The 15711-nt window shown below is 41.8% G+C and overlaps 2 protein-coding genes across 5 annotated transcripts in view; both read left to right on the forward strand.

Moving 5' to 3' along the window:
- Positions 1–6442, forward strand: part of mcf2la (mcf.2 cell line derived transforming sequence-like a) — a 40278-nt gene extending 33836 nt beyond the window's left edge. For 2 of the 4 annotated variants that reach the window (XM_014970123.2, XM_088013879.1), the window contains exons 19-32: positions 60–152; positions 236–328; positions 406–531; positions 784–1005; positions 1092–1184; positions 1295–1373; positions 1455–1521; positions 1731–1837; positions 2032–2124; positions 2374–2448; positions 3642–3751; positions 3847–3959; positions 4176–4279; positions 4360–6442. In XM_014970123.2, coding sequence (XP_014825609.2) covers positions 60–152; positions 236–328; positions 406–531; positions 784–1005; positions 1092–1184; positions 1295–1373; positions 1455–1521; positions 1731–1837; positions 2032–2124; positions 2374–2448; positions 3642–3751; positions 3847–3959; positions 4176–4279; positions 4360–4439 — 1455 coding nt within the window. In that variant the 3' untranslated portion in view covers positions 4440–6442. Of the gene's footprint in view, positions 1–59; positions 153–235; positions 329–405; positions 532–783; positions 1006–1091; positions 1185–1294; positions 1374–1454; positions 1522–1730; positions 1838–2031; positions 2125–2373; positions 2449–2951; positions 3027–3641; positions 3752–3846; positions 3960–4175; positions 4280–4359 lie in introns of all 4 variants that reach the window. The other 2 variants (XM_088013892.1, XM_088013890.1) reach the window with 2 other exon arrangements.
- A 744-nt stretch (positions 6443–7186) lies between these two features.
- On the forward strand, positions 7187–15426 carry cab39l (calcium binding protein 39 like). Its single transcript, XM_014970269.2, has 9 exons — positions 7187–7396; positions 11137–11265; positions 11484–11648; positions 11746–11864; positions 11946–12114; positions 12392–12451; positions 12813–12878; positions 12971–13114; positions 13382–15426. Exons 2-9 carry the CDS (start codon positions 11164–11166, stop codon positions 13559–13561), a joined length of 1005 nt encoding a protein of 334 aa, XP_014825755.1. The 5' UTR covers positions 7187–7396; positions 11137–11163; the 3' UTR covers positions 13562–15426.
- Positions 15427–15711: the final 285 nt, after the last annotated feature.

Consider the following 15711-nt stretch of genomic DNA (forward strand, 5'->3'; position numbering starts at 1 on the left):
AACACTTGCTTTACCGAAGAGCCGCAGCCATCACACGTTCTGTTGCCGCTCCCCTGCAGATGAAAGACTTGCAGATCTACGAGGCCTACTGCCAGAACAAACCTCGCTCGGAGAGCTTGTGGAGACAATGCTCGGACTGTGCCTTCTTCCAGGTTTGACGCCTTCCTCTTCACGTCCCCTCTGGGAGAAACGCAGCCCTGAGTGTCTCCGCTGACTTTTGTTTTTGTGGCTTTAGGAGTGCCAGAAGAAGCTGGAACACAAACTCGGTTTGGACTCCTACCTCCTCAAACCCGTCCAGAGAATCACAAAATACCAGCTACTGCTAAAAGTGAGCGACCCTCGTCATCAGGTTTTAATCAAACAAACATGGAGCAGCATGACTCCCTGCCCGTTGTTTTCCTTCAGGAGTTGTTGAAGTACAGTAAGGGCTGTGATGGTGCCAACGACCTGCAGGAGGCGCTCTCCTCCATCTTGGGAATCCTGAAAGCCGTCAACGACTCCATGCATCTCATCGCCATCACAGGATACGAGGTTTGCATGATGTTCACTCGGTTATTTATTTCATTATTTTAAATAACAATTATTTCTAAAGAAGTGAATTTGACAAGACATACAGTTACAACATCACAATGTCAATTTCAATGCCTTAGAAAAAAAAGATTGGTAAAAACACGGTAACAACACTTTCTCAGACAAAGATAAACGTTAATTAAGATGAATAAAAATGAATAAAGACACCTTTTAAATAAAAATTAGAAATGCTGCCGCCTTTTCTTCTCCCAGGGCAACCTGTCGGATCTGGGCCGTCTGCTGATGCAGGGCTCCTTCAGCGTCTGGACGGAGCACAAAAAAGGTCACGCCAAGGTCAAGGACCTGGCCAGGTTCAAGCCCATGCAGAGGCACCTGTTCCTGCACGAGAAAGCTCTGCTCTTCTGCAAAAAGAGGGAGGAGAACGGGGAAGGCTACGAGAAGGCGCCCTCGTACAGCTTCAAGCACTCGCTTAGCGTAAGCCGCATGTCGTTCTCACGTCGCCGTCGTGTCCTCGTTGCAGCTTAACGTGTCTGTCTATGGGGCGGGGGGTTTATGTGCAGATGAGTGCGGTGGGCATCACCGAGAATGCTAAAGGTGACAACAAGAAGTTTGAGATTTGGTCCAATTCCAGAGAAGAGGTCTTCATAGTGCAGGTAATGCAAAAAACAAACAAAAAAACAAAAACAAATCAGCTGCCTCCGCAGACCCGCCTGTAAATCTGCAGAACAAACAGAGGAATATTCTGGTTTGCTTCTTCTTCCAGGCTCCAACTGCAGAGATTAAAACGGCCTGGGTGAACGAGATCCGCAAGGTTCTGACTCAGCAGCTCAAAGCCTGCAGAGGTAGGCCGGTTTGCTTTGCGCTCTCCGTTTCCTGCAACCCGCTTGCGGCTCGTCTCTGCAGCAAACTGTCGTGTGTTTCAGACGCCACCCAGCAGAAGAGCTCGGACTCCCCGAATCCCACCAGCAATAACTCCTCCGTCTCCCTCAGGTGTGGTTACAGATTACTTTGAAAGATCTTGAGTTTTATTAAATCATTTCTTACCTTTCCCACGTAGGCGAAAACGTTGCTTTTGGTATTTGCTCAGGTTTTCTTTCTCAGGTGCTTTAATGTAACTTGCGATCTAAAAAAGTGTCGGCGATACAGGAGAAATCTGAATTTCGTAGCCGTGTGTGAAGCCGCCCGTTTGTCTCCCGCAGCCCGTTCCGCAGCAGCGCTCAGAAGAACCAGAGGAAGCAGGACGAGAAGAAGGTGGAGCCAAACCCGACCTCAGAGGCGAACTCGTGTCCCTCGCCGAAACATAAAGGTAAATTTGTCGCCACGCCTCGTGAAAACAACAAACTCAGCCGCGGCTGCAGGGCTTTTTAAAAGCGTCCCCTGTCTCTGCTGAAGGCCGCTCTGATGACTCTCCGTAATCTGGACTCTATTTCTCTCCGTCATCTTCATCCCCACGGCTCTATTTGCTCTATCCTCTCTCCCATTCCCACCCATCGCCTCCAGATGAAGCTGTGACCAGCCCGACCGCTGACCGGTCCTCAGTGGCTAAAAAGCGTTTTACTTTGCAGGGTTTCAGCAACCTCAAGAGCCCCAAAGGTAACATTAAGAAACGACAACCTCATGAGTTTCCAAGAGCTATAAAAACCGACGGTGGAGGTATTCTGCCACCTGGTGGTCGAAAGTGAAACAATCCTTTTGCTTTTTTCTCTTTTTTTTTTTTTGTGCTTTTGTACCTTTTCTCTCCTCTTTCCCATTTTTTCCCAAATAAAACCTGACTTTTGCTTTTGCTTCCCCCCTCTCGACACGCTGCTCGTTTCTCCCTCTGCTCCCTGCCTGCCTGCCCAGGCTCAGCTCTGAGTCCTGAGCTCTCCTCCAAACGCCACTCGGTCAAGAGCGACCCCACGCCGTTTGGGTTCAAAGGTACATTCTTGTCACGTCTGTCGCTTGGGTAGTTTGGTACTCGTGTTGATTATAGATTTCACCAGCGTCCCGTGGAAATACTCACATTTCACATTTAATTTGTTTAATATGTGTGGAGAGAAACCATTTTATGTCAAAATTTAATGATAGAGACTATATTAAACCTTAAATGAAAGATAAACTTGTCTATAGTAGGTACTGTAAAAACAAGGTACCATTTTAAGCATCCAGAATTATGCCACAAATTTGCTTATTCCTGAAAAAGCTCCCTAAAAGGCTTCATAAACCTGGAGGTTTTATGTCAAGAACAACATTTTTCCACTGATCTGCAGATCGTCATTCCTCAAAGTCTCTTTTCCTACCTAAACTTCTCTCTGGATGCTTCACTAACTCTTTCTTCTGACCAGCTTGGAAGCAAAATGCTCCCGAATCCTCCAGTTTGAAGCGTAACACCATTTCCTCTCCTGTCATTGACTCGCTGGCAGTTTCTTCCCCCCTTTCAGAGCCGGCTTCACGCAGCACTCTGAGCAGAGTCAAATGGATGAGTACCTCTAACCTGTTACAGAGCAAGCGGCGAGGTAACACCACCGCCTGAAGGTTGGCGGTTCGGTCACACTGTGGCGGGATTTGCTGTTACGGTGCTCCTTGTGGTGAAGCCGGCAGCATTTCAGAGTCATTTTCTCCCACATTCAGACCAGAGAAACAGTTAATTGAGGTCAAATGGTTGATTTGACATGCCTGCTTCACCATAAATCAGTTTGTTCTTCTTTCTACTTTGGGTGGTTTTGTGCAACTTCAACACCTTTTCAACAACCAGATCTTTGAACAGAACAAATCCTTCTTGTTTCCCAGTTTTACTCTCTCTGAATTGGTGGACTGGCTTGTCTTGGTTTGACACTTTCTCCTAATTTGACTGTGACTTTCAGCTTGCAATCACAAACGTGGATGTCTTTTCTAAAATTCAACATTTAGATTAAACTTTTTTTTTCCTGTGGAGATCGCTCGGACATGGACTTTTTAATGCTTTCGTTGAACAGAAAGCAGAGAACATAGCAAAAACAATTTGGAGAAAGAAATTGGTCCCCCTGGTTGCAATCTGATGTCACGATCTGAGTGCATCAAATCAACATTTTTCTTCTTCATCTCTTTAATTTGATTTGACTGAATCTTTTGTCGTCCTTTTTTAACATCAGGCTGGAACAAGCCGTCTCTGTCAGCGGACGCCTCGGAGGAGAACGACGGCTTCTCCAGCGGAGAGGACCCCATGACCTCTGACATAGAGGATGAAGTGGTGAAAAAGCTGGTGAGCTTGAAATCTCTGGCATTCCCTAATCCTTTTTTTCACTGTAATTATCTAATTAAATATGTTTTTTCTGTTTTTATTTTTTAACTCTGAAGGCTCCAGGAAAGTACAGCGTGGTAGCAGACTGCGAGAAGGCGGGTCCTCAAGAGCTGTCTGTCAAAAGTGGAGACATGGTCCAGCTAATCAGAGAGGGGGAGGACGGACAATGGTAAAAACTTTCCTTCCACCATCGAAAGACATTTCCTTAATTTGAGGGTTTCACTGCTGCAAAAAAAAAAACGTATTCACTCCGTTTGAGAGTTTTCACAATTTCTCTTCTTTGGATCAAACTATTAACGGATTCCACTGGGATTCCATGTGACAAAACAACAAAAGTGATACATTATTGTGAAGATTATTTTCAAGTCTGCTTCCTCCTCTGCAGGTTTGTGAAGAACCTCCGCAGCGGTAAGGAGGGCTGGGTGGCAGCCGCGAACCTCCTCAGCCTCATCTCAGAGTCCAAATCGTCTCAGTCGCTCAGCAGCTCCGGTCGGTTGCCGTTTCTCGTCAGTCTCTTTGCTCTGTGTCGCGACTGCTAGCGGAAACTGATTGCGCATTTTGTCCTGCAGATGGCAGCGTCTCTGGGAACCTAAGCACCTCTTCCAGCTGCAGCGAGACCTACACCAGCTTCTCCGACATCAAACCCTGACCGAAGATCCCATCCCCGTCCCTCAACCCTTAAGTTATTTTTCTACTCCCGTCGTAAATTCTGCAGCTGACTCTGACAGGAGAACAGAATCAGTGTTTTTTTTCCTTTCTTTTCAATGGCACACTTTAAAGTTTCCTTGCACCTTAAACTTCTAATTTTTGCAGTCGTACCATGTGGATTCGTCGTCTCCTGTCAGGTCTGCTTTAAAAATCCCAAAAGGCTCGGAAGCCTTAACTTAACTTACTGGACATGCGTTCAGTGCCATAGCGCTATAATGTAGCATCAAAAGAGACATTTTAAAGAATATCTGCACTAAATGCAACAACACTGGAGTCAAACTTTGCAGCTCAGCGACAGATTCTTCTTCGGAGCTTCGCACAGATGCTATCAAACAGGCATTTCACATATTGCGACGGCTTCGGTGTCGGGCATCGATCGTACACTGTGAAAAGTGGCGGGTGGCTGCAACTAGAAACATGCCGGCAGCTGCGTCTTGGAGCGAAACTGCGTTCCTCCTGTTGTTGTTTCTGGGAGTTGAAAGAGGCCATTGTGTGTGTTTGTTTGGCACAAAAATGCTGCGTCCCTTCCATATTTTTGCAGAATAAACAAAGATTTTGATGTCTTAGAAGGTGAAAGATCCACATCCTGCACTTCTCCACTTATAAATACTGGCAGCTTCGACATCTGGATTTCTTTGTTTCTTTTTCTTATTTTTTTTTTCTCTGTTTATCTCTCAGGAAAATGTAGTGGTTACTCAGTCCGGCAGGTGTGACTGCATACCTGCGCATGGGGGCTAACTGTCTTTGTGTGCACATTCCTGCCTACCAGTCCGTAGAGCTGTTAAAGGGGCAGGCGCTGGTTGACTCAGTGGCTACATAAATCATTTTCCAGCAACACTGTGTCACTGTGAACCCCCCCCGCTGACAAGCGCTGAAATGACCAAACAACATCGCAAATCTCAATCAACTGCATTTATGTTTGTTTCTCTGCACAAAAGAAAGCTTTGTGCTCGGCCTTTGCTCCCAGCCCCATTCAGGCATGTGACACTCGCCACTATTTTTCTTTTTTTTTTCTTTTTAAAGAAAGCCAGACCTGCTCAACATGTTTGTGCGCACCCATTTAGTGTATCTGATCCCATTGGGGAATGATAAAAAAAAGTGTTTGTTTTTATTGTAGGATTTTCACAGAATGAGGAACTTGTGCTGTTACAGACACAGAATCACATTTGCTCTTTGAGAGCAAACATGGTTTTATATACCCCCGGGTTTCTACTGTATCCACAAGGCGCTGTAAAGTACTCTCTTCCTTTATTTTTATGAACAGGAATGCTATTGAACTAAGCTCAACTCCACCCGTTTATTGCCCACACTGGGCCTGACGCCTCTGTTAGTAAAGGGAAAGGAAGAAACTATGCTGCAGGCCTTTTCGTTTTCAAACTGTGTGTGTGACTGGCTGGCCTTTTGTGTCAGTAAATGTACCTGTTCTGTCGACGTCGCCTCTATACCTCATGCTGTTCTCCTCAAAAGCACGTACACTGTAAAGAAGTCTCTTTGTCTCAACGTTTCACTCTTTGTGGCATGTTCCTCACAGCTCCCCATTTTGAACCTAAAATATATATTTTTTGTACCTGTTCGTACATTATGAGAGTTTATTTTCTGCCCTCTTTAAAGAAAAAAAAAAGAGAAACCTGACACGGGCACTAAACTTGTTGGGGTTTGATCATGGTCACACCATAAAGTTAAATGAATCATTTTTACTTTTTATTCTGAGGCTGGAAAAACAAAAAACAAAACACACATTTGAGAAAGGGGTTATATATTTTTCACTTTTCTGTTTTATGCAGCACATTGCGGCAACCACTGTCTTTATTTCCTGATGGTATATCTACTGTGTATGATGGTGAAATAAAAGTGTTATGAGACATATGTATATTTGTAAATATGTATTCTGACTTGTATGTACAATTAAAGCAGCTTTAATAAAGTCTGAGATTGTTTCCTCAACTCGATTTCTTATTTACATGACTGCAGTATTAATTTTAATTATTTTGATACCAAAATTTGATGTGGTCTTGACTCTGTTTATTACACTTGAGTTGAACTGTACTGAAAGCTAGTGTTTTTTTTTTTTAAATTCTTTAATTTCATTTATGGCATTTTCACAATATTATGCATTATTATTCTGCAAAATAATTATTTGCATTATTACTCTGTCAAAGTTATCTATTTTGACCAAAGTAGTCAAACAAAAAAAGGCTTGTGTTTTGGCTCCTTTGGCGCTCCATACAGATTGAAATCATTTAAAAAATTTTGCAGATTTCTCTAAATATTTTCTACAGAAGTCGAAAGATAAATTTAGCAAATTTACCTTTTACGCTACTACTAATTTAATTGCGTACATCGGGGAAAGGCAGTGAAGAAGGTGCAGAGGAAGGTATCAGGTGACAGAAAGTGAATGAGATTTGGCCGCAGCTGGAAAGATACAGATTTGTCAAGTTAGTAATGACAAACCTAACTACCTACTACCGGAAGTGGGGTATTTTAAACGCTATAAATAAAAACTATCTGATAAAAAAGAAAAACCAGAATAGAAGAGTTCATATGACTTTAATAAAATAGATTTTTTTTGTATATATTAACATTTAAGTTATTTTGAATCCTATCTTTTTAGCGTGAATTAGCCTTTGTGATTTTATTTTGAAAATCTGTACCGGAATTAAGCTATTTTATTCATGCTAACTTTTCAGAATACTGGAGCGCGACCAGATGGAATTCTGCACTCCCTTCTTTACGGATCCCTCACGTTTTAAATTGTAGCGCAGACATTTTTAGCAGACTTTTAGCGGTCAACAAACAGCCCTGGTGTGAACACGGAGTCTTTACTTTCAGGCTCGGCTGCGCTGTGAACCGGGACTGGAGCGGTCAGGACATTTAAAAGGCACCGAACATCTTCTCGCTGTGAGTATAATTTCTAGCTAATGCCGAAAGCAGTAGCTTCCAGTTACCCTTTTGGCTTCATATCACTGCCCTTGACAGTGTTCATAACTTCATGAAAGGGGTTCAAATGTGTTTAATGGTGATACATATGGGAGGCCTTTCTCGCTCCCCCACCCCTCCGTCGTGCGGTTGTTCCTGCAGTGATGTCTGCAGCTGTAGTTAGCTTTGGAAATCTGTCAGACAAGAAGGGAGTTTGGCTGGAGGCGAGAGGGGTGTAGCCGTGGTAAATCACATTGTCTGGGTCTGTTAATGCGGCCTTATGCGCTTATCACTTCCCTCCACCTTATTGCTAGATTATTCCGCCAAACCCCGTCGTTTATGGGCTCTTTAACTCTTTAGCTTCACCGTAAATGCCGTGCGTGTATTTTGTTTTTGTTCCCCCCTCCTCTCTTCCCTGCCTCCTTATCTCGTATGTTACTTTGGACAATCATCGTCAAGCAAGTCTTAAAGGAATACCACCCCTCTACCGGTGTGAATTTTCAAAACAAAAACTGTTCAAAACTCAACATTTTTTGTTTGTATTTTTTCTGCTTTTAAACTGGATGTTGTCCTTTTTGTGAATGTAAGGGTTATCTTTGAAGTAGTTATCCGAAACTAGCTAACTATCTTCAGCTCAATAATTTTTTTAAGTATGGACTTTGACTAGGCCAATCTAACACATCAATACATTGTGACCTAAGCCATGAAGATGGTTCTCCAGACATAGTACATTGTTAGTAGAACAGCTGTATTTAAATTTAGATTGAATATACTCTAATAAGGTTGTTTATTAAGGGAGCTGGTTGTAATTTAATTTTTCTTAGAAATACTGGCCTTAAGTTGGCTGAATACAAATTAGAGCTGCATTATACTAGTCTGGGACAAACATATAGTTATAATAATACTGCTGAAATTTTGGATTATGTCAGCTCTTTACTTCCTTTTTCATTATCACAATTATAACAATAGATTGTGTCATCTGGGTCATGTTGCTGTGAAATATCATCTCTGTTGTCGAGAAATTGAGCTGCCATGTCATGACAGTCATAAGACTATCATACAGCAACAGTCTTCAGTCAGAGGCCTCTTCTGACTTACTGCAAAACTGACTGCTACTGGAGATCCTTCCTGCGCACTGCCCCCGCTATCCACAAAGATTCTTTAACACTTGGATGTTATGGATTACGATTAAGTATTTTTAATCAAATTTAACTGAATTTGTTGATGTATCACCGCAGTTAGATGGTCAAGTCAGTTTATTTGTGTGTTTTCACAAACCCAGGCCCTGTTGCACCATTATCCGACATCAGCTGAACCTGACAGCTGCACGTTTGTCCAGGAAGGAAACATTCCTACCCGTTTACCTCAAAGTTGCCAGTTTCCTTGCAAATAATGAGTTTCCAGAGACTGAAATTATTGTCTATCAGAGGGCTCTTATAGCATTTATTTACCAAAAACTATCAACCATATAGGAGTGTTTCTCTTTTGTTGTTTTTTTTTTTTTTTTTTTGACACACATTTTGAACAAATTTGCAGCTTTTGACATCTTTTAACACCTGTAAGCCCAGTTTTTGGTTTGAAATGCCTTTTTAATCCCAGAACAACCTAACATTTAAGTGTTTTTTATTTAATATTTAGGTTAATGGCTTTACCTAACCCCGTCAGGTTTAGGTAAAGCTCCGTCTCGTAGTTCCTTTTCCTCCTGAATGACATCTCCAGCATGTGACTGCTCAGGGCTTCCTGATCGTCACCTTGCTGCATCGCTACGTCAGCGATTAGTCATCCAGCAAACGCAGGTTCATTCATTGGATGTTGTAATCCGGTGGTGAAATATGGCGTTTGGTATCTCTGACAAGTTCACAGCCAGTTCAGCTGTTTTAATCATAGCTAACCAGCACACTGGGATATATTTCAGGCTTTATTTAGACATTTGTCTCTGTCACTGCTAGCTGTGTTCTGTTTATCTCCATCAAGATTGTGGCTTATAAATTAGGTGTTTGGGTTAATGCGGAAGCTCTCCGGTTAGCTTTTATTCAAACTGAGCTGATAGCTGTGTGCGTTCAACCCCGGCAGGCATCAGATTAATCTCATTACATCACATTTAGTCAGTTTTCAGAGGCAGGAATGAACACTAACCAGCTGCTGAAGCTTTCAGTGGCTCAAAGCCTTGTGATTAGGTAATTAAAGCCGGCCCTTTGGACCTTATTCTTAATAATTACTGGGTAACAACAAAACCTACCAGGAAACGCTGGAGAACAGGACCCAGCATGATTAGCTAAAGAAGCATTAAGGGGTCTGTACTCTCTCTTTAAAATACTTCCTCACAGCGCTGTTACACTTTAATCAAAATGGAAAGATCATAATAAAATAAAACCAACCAAAACAACTAATCAGGAGTTTGTTTTCACTTTAAATCTGCTTACTAACTGAGTAAAGTAACAGCTGAAAAAACATTTTTTCCAACATTATATTTCAACACGTTTTAAAAAAAAAAAAGGCTACAATGATTACATTGCTCCTCTGCTTGAGTTAAAAACACCCACAGTCCTGTGGTGCATCACTGTCAGATGACAATTATCACATTAACTTCTGAAAAGCAAATGGCAGCAAGATGGAAACAAATATTGGTTGCTAGTATCTTCCCAGTTTTACCTGTTTTACTGAATTTCAGTTATCTCTCAAATATTTGAAAAAAGAAAATTAATCTTTGGGAACTGAAATATCTACGAAGGAGGGGAGAGTAATGAAGGGAGCGTAATGCCCTCACATTCCCAGGTGAGGATTAGCAGTCACAAGTTCCCGTCGTCCCGAGCTTCTTCCCAAACTGCTCCTTCTCTATGCTGAAGTGCATGTCGTTATCTTACGCGTTTCCATGCCAACAGAGTGGCTTCAGCGCCGTTCTTAGCCGGCCTCCACCTACTAAGACAGGCGGATGCCAAACACTCCTTGACATTCTGGGTGTTCCAGGGCAAAATACAACCCGAGCGATGAGTTGTGCAATGATGGAAAACCACGGCATGTCTGCTTGACATCAGATGAATGTGTGTTTCCTTCCAGGGCTGTATTTAAATGGAGAAAAAAAAAAAGAAAGCGCTGTTGTCGGGGTAGACTTGTTTTTGTTATCTGGCAGATGGTTTTGAATCTTAAATTTTCTGCAGGGTTTCCTCACAACTCGGGCACATCAAAGTTGTCCGACTCGGCTACCGTCAGTCCAGTTTTGTCACTTTACGTCTACTTTGTAAGCTCACAGTCTTCGCATATCTGGGATGTCAGAAGTGTTTTGGACCTGACTCATTACTTCAAGAACAATGACGTGGTGCAGAAATGCGAACCAACAAAGTCACACTGGCCTTGCAGTTTTTTTTTATTTTATTACTACTTTCACCTCATGTCTTTTTTTGTGTTGCTAGTTGCCTTTATTTGTGATTAGCTTTACAGGAAGGACAAAAAGAGACGGCTCAGGGTTCAGAGTTGAAAGACTGTAGCCTCCAAATATGGTATTAATGTTAAACATACAGTGCATTTTAATCAGGGCTGAACTTTTCACACGTTGATGTCAGAGGTATGTTTTAGCTGCAGGTGCATCTTTTGCTACAAATGATCAAACGTACACTAAAAGGACGCTATAAAATGTTTATTCTATTAATTAAAAATGTTTAATATAATTGCTAGTAGCCCCTCCCTGCCATGTATCACAGACTAAAGTCTGTTGTGTTTTGCAGGACTTGAAGCGTTAACGGGTGTCCGTCATGCCGCTGTTTGGTAAATCCCACAAGAGTCCAGCGGACATTATCAAGACTCTAAAGGAAAACCTGGCCATCCTGGTCAAACATGACAAGAAGACAGACAAGGTAGGAAAACCCAGACTCCACAAGATGAGTTTCTCTAGCTTCCAGGATGTCCAGAGGCTAAGGGGTCACAATGGTCTGTGAAATTAAAGATATGAACATGTCACCTCCTGACACTTCACTGCCAGGACCGTTCAGTCTCTTACGCACGGCAGCGCTGCTTTCCTCCTAATCGAGTTGCTTTTTCTTTCTTCATTCTGCTCGCTTCCTCCGTTCTCCAGGCGTCTGAGGAGGTTTCAAAATGCTTGGTGTCGATGAAGGAGATTCTCTACGGCAGCAACGACAAGGAGCCGCACACCGAGACCGTGGCCCAGCTCGCGCAGGAGCTGTACAACAACGGCTTGCTGATTGCGCTGGTAGAGAACCTGCAGTATATAGAGTTTGAGGTGAGCAGAAACCGAAGTCGCGAATCCACGTAGCGACGAACGAGGAGGACAAAACTCCAGAATTCAGTGTGTCGGTTTCATTTCTGTGTGTTTTCAGGGGAAGAAGGACGTTTGTCAGATCTTTAACAACATCCTGAGGAGGCAGATCGGAGCGAGGAGCCCCACCGTCGAATACTTGTGCTCCCACCAAGAGGTTCTCTTCATCCTGCTGAAAGGGTGAGTCAGACGAGGGTTTTTTACGGCATTTGCTCTGCGAATCCCGGAAACTGACTCAACGCTGCCTCTGTGTATTTCCAGATACGAAACCCCGCAGATAGCGCTGAACTGCGGCATCATGCTGAGGGAATGCATTCGCTACGAGCCACTCGCCAGGATAGTTCTCTATTCTGAACATTTTCACAGCTTCTTCAGCTACGTGGAAATGTCCACATTTGACATCGCTTCTGACGCCTTTGCCACCTTTAAGGTAACTTTGAATGATGTCAGCTTTTATTGATATGGTCTTCTTTAAGGGTTCCTGATAAATACAATATTTCAGCTATTTCCATTAATTCTTACCAGGCCAATAAAAAAAAACCCACTTAAAATTCAACTGCATCTTAGTCAAATTTGTACTTATTTTCTGATATTTTTGTTAAAACCTTTGAAAAAAAAAAAGAGCTCTACAAGGAAGGAAATAATAGAGGCAAAAACTCTTCATTTCTTTGATCATTAATATTTTTATTGTGTCTTTATATCCACAGGATCTCCTTACAAGACACAAAGTGGTCGTGGCTGAATTCCTCGAAAAGAACTACGATGCTGTGAGTGATCAAAGTTGAAAAACGCCCTTCCAGAGATGGATTAGAAAACATATAGATAACATTACCTAGATGTTATTTTGTGATGAGAGGAATTCAAATCTCTCTTAAAGACTGAGAGTTTTTCAAATTGGCTTCCTTGGGAATTTTATTGTTTATTTTTCAACTTTGTATTTTCTGATTGACCTGTACAGCACTTTGGTTGCCTCTTGTTTTTAAAGAGCTTTATAAATGAATGAATGAATCCAGCTCTAGATAAAGTTTCTGCTATGGAGGTCTCAGCCCTGAAACCTTGTGTACATCTCAGACCAGATCTCAAACTCTTAACAAACTAAACTATTATGTTCTTTACATTTGATTGCAGGTGTTTACTAACTATGAGAAGCTGCTGCACTCTGAGAACTATGTCACAAAGCGGCAATCGCTTAAGGTCTGACTCGGACGCCGCCCGGTGTTTTTATTAAGCAAGTACTCAGACAGCCTGTCAGAACATGAACTCTTTTGAAACTATGCTTCCTGCAGCTTCTGGGCGAGCTGCTACTGGACAGACACAACTTCACGGTGATGACTTACTACATCAGCAAGCCTGAAAACCTCAAGCTAATGATGAATCTGCTCAGAGACAAGAGTTCCAACATTCAGTTTGAGGCCTTCCACGTGTTTAAGGTAAAAAAAATTAAAAAAAAGAGACAAAAATTCAAGGCAGAGATGAATTTAAGTGAACTGGGGCCGGACGATATTGCTGAAAAATATATGGCGATATAAGTGTTGATAATTATTGGTTCATTTTTTTTGTTTTAAATATCTAAGATTCTGCTAAACTGGTGGCTGTTTTTATTCACAGTTTTTACTCCACGCTGTTCTTTGGTTTTAGGCAGTTATAAAAAAGCTGAAACTTGTTATTGATTTGTTATTGATCCCGTCTCTGTCCAGGTGTTTGTAGCGAACCCCAACAAGACGCAGCCCATCGCCGACATCCTACTGAAGAACCAGACCAAACTAATTGACTTCTTAAGCAACTTCCAGAAGGACCGCACAGACGACGAGCAGTTCAACGACGAGAAGACGTACCTTATCAAACAGATCAGGGATCTGAAAAAACCAGCCTCCTAGAAGAGCCCCTCCGATCCCACCCAGCTTTTTATTAATAGGAAGGCGTAGAAAATAGAAAAAAAAAAAAAAAAAACACATTAACAATAATGGTTGTACTATTTAAAAAGATTATTTCTGTTTGTTTGGTAAAAGTAGCTCATAATCAATGATCTAACTTTTGTAAATTTATTTTTTTTATTTAGAAAATCTTTTTTGTTTTCATGTGTAGCATGTAGCTCAATGTGTTGGAAGCATCTGATTTGCTTTGTTAAACGAACCAGCAGGGGGGAAAAAAGAAAAAAAAGACGATTTGGGCTAAAAATGCTTTCTCCTTCCGCCGCTTCTTAAAGGTGAAATTTGCAATCATGTGAAGTTGCTGCAAATCGCCAAAATCTTGAAGGATGTTTTTTTTTTTTCTGACAGAGATTCTTGAGGGAAGATGAAAGATGTTAGCAGAGTATGGAGTGAAAATAGTCTCAAAATACCTGTGCGTGTGTAATACTGGATTTGTAATCCATGTAAGCATCTTTGTGTGTAACTTTGGAGATTTGTATCTGTGAAACATGATTTGTAAACTGTAAAAAGAAAATTTGTGCATAACTCTGGGTACTTGTAAATATGAAGAAATTACGAATATAAAATAAAAGTACACACACGCAATTACAATTTCTACAAATGTAAAATTTCTATGCACAAATTTTTTTAACTACAACCTCACAAATCTGATAAATACAAATTCAAACCTTTGCCCACGAGTCGCCTGATGCACACAGACAAAACTGCATTTACGCACAGATCCGGTTACGACTGCACAAGGATTTTTGAGACTCATTTCACGCTTCAGACAGCCTCAAATGAGTGTGTAAGTGATGTGTTTAAATGCTGGCGGAAAGCTGGATCATATGAGTTTTGCTCAGAGTCTATTGTTTTCATCCTCTGAACGTTTGTCACTGTGCTTGTGCCAAAGTGGCAATGACGTTATTTCGTTGACAAACGGAATATTTCAGTACTTTATCCACCTTATTCCTAGCCTCCATGAGGCTTTGCCTGATTTATGGGCGCAACTTCTGCCGCAAACTGGAACCGCCATTTGTTTACATGTTGCAAGTTGCTAACTGGCTTTCGTCAGAGGTTTTAGGCTATAAAATATGTACTATCACAGCTTAAACATGGTAATATTGTTTTACTGCTACCTATAGCTATTGCAGGGAGGAATAGCGACATGAAGAAATGGCCACAAATAACCCACATTAGCATATTTAGCTACTTCACCAAGTATATCTCCACTTATAAGGTTGAACTGAAGGGGAGATTATTTAATGGTGACAACAGTACAAAAGAAACTTTAGTAATTTATGCATGTTTTTGTGTGTTCCACTATTCTCCACTAAAATCTAAGTAGGATTTTAGAGTCCTCCCCCCCCGAGCCCCCTGCCCCAGCCTCCAGGTTCTGCGTTACGGCCCTGCGTTTGCTGTCACAGCGCATCGCGCTGCGGCTCCACAACTCAGATGCACAGATTTGTGACGCTCATCTTAATATTAATGATTATAATGGCGTTTAGTTGCGCAACTTCACGGACACGTTCATTCGTGTCTGTTTTCATGTTTATTGCGATGTTCATAATGGTCTCGATGTTTGCAGTTTGTTGTAGCGCAACGTCAGTACATCACTAGCAGCCACAATCTAAACTTAGAGTACAGCTACGAACAGCACAACAGTAACAGTAACCCCCCCCCTCCCCCCCCAAAGCCTCCCAGGAATAAGGTGGATAATACTCCAGAATTGTTTATAGACATATTGTGCATTTTTGAGCGGAACAGATGAGATTACATTGTTTAAAATCTATTGTCAATCTCTTTATGTTGAATAAATTTTAAAAAAATTACTTATTTAACCCCTCATGGCGTTGCAAACCACATATTTGGACCTCATGTTGCTTCCTTATTTTAATTTTTGGAGGGCATGATTTAAAGTATAGCCAGGCATATTTTTGCCCAAAATGAAGAGGTATTGAAGTTTATGTGACCTTTTACTTGGAAGAGCAGTAGTCCTTTTATGAAGCAGAGTTGCATCCTACTGCATTGTTAGGATGCTTTTGTTGGCAGGAGCAATTTATCCAGAGAAACAGGGTCCAAGTCCAAACACAAATCTTATTTTTGGCTCCATTAAA

Source organism: Poecilia mexicana, unplaced genomic scaffold (assembly GCF_051168715.1).
Source record: "Poecilia mexicana isolate PSO_F unplaced genomic scaffold, ASM5116871v1 scaffold_2, whole genome shotgun sequence".
Lineage (NCBI taxonomy): Eukaryota > Metazoa > Chordata > Actinopteri > Cyprinodontiformes > Poeciliidae > Poecilia > Poecilia mexicana.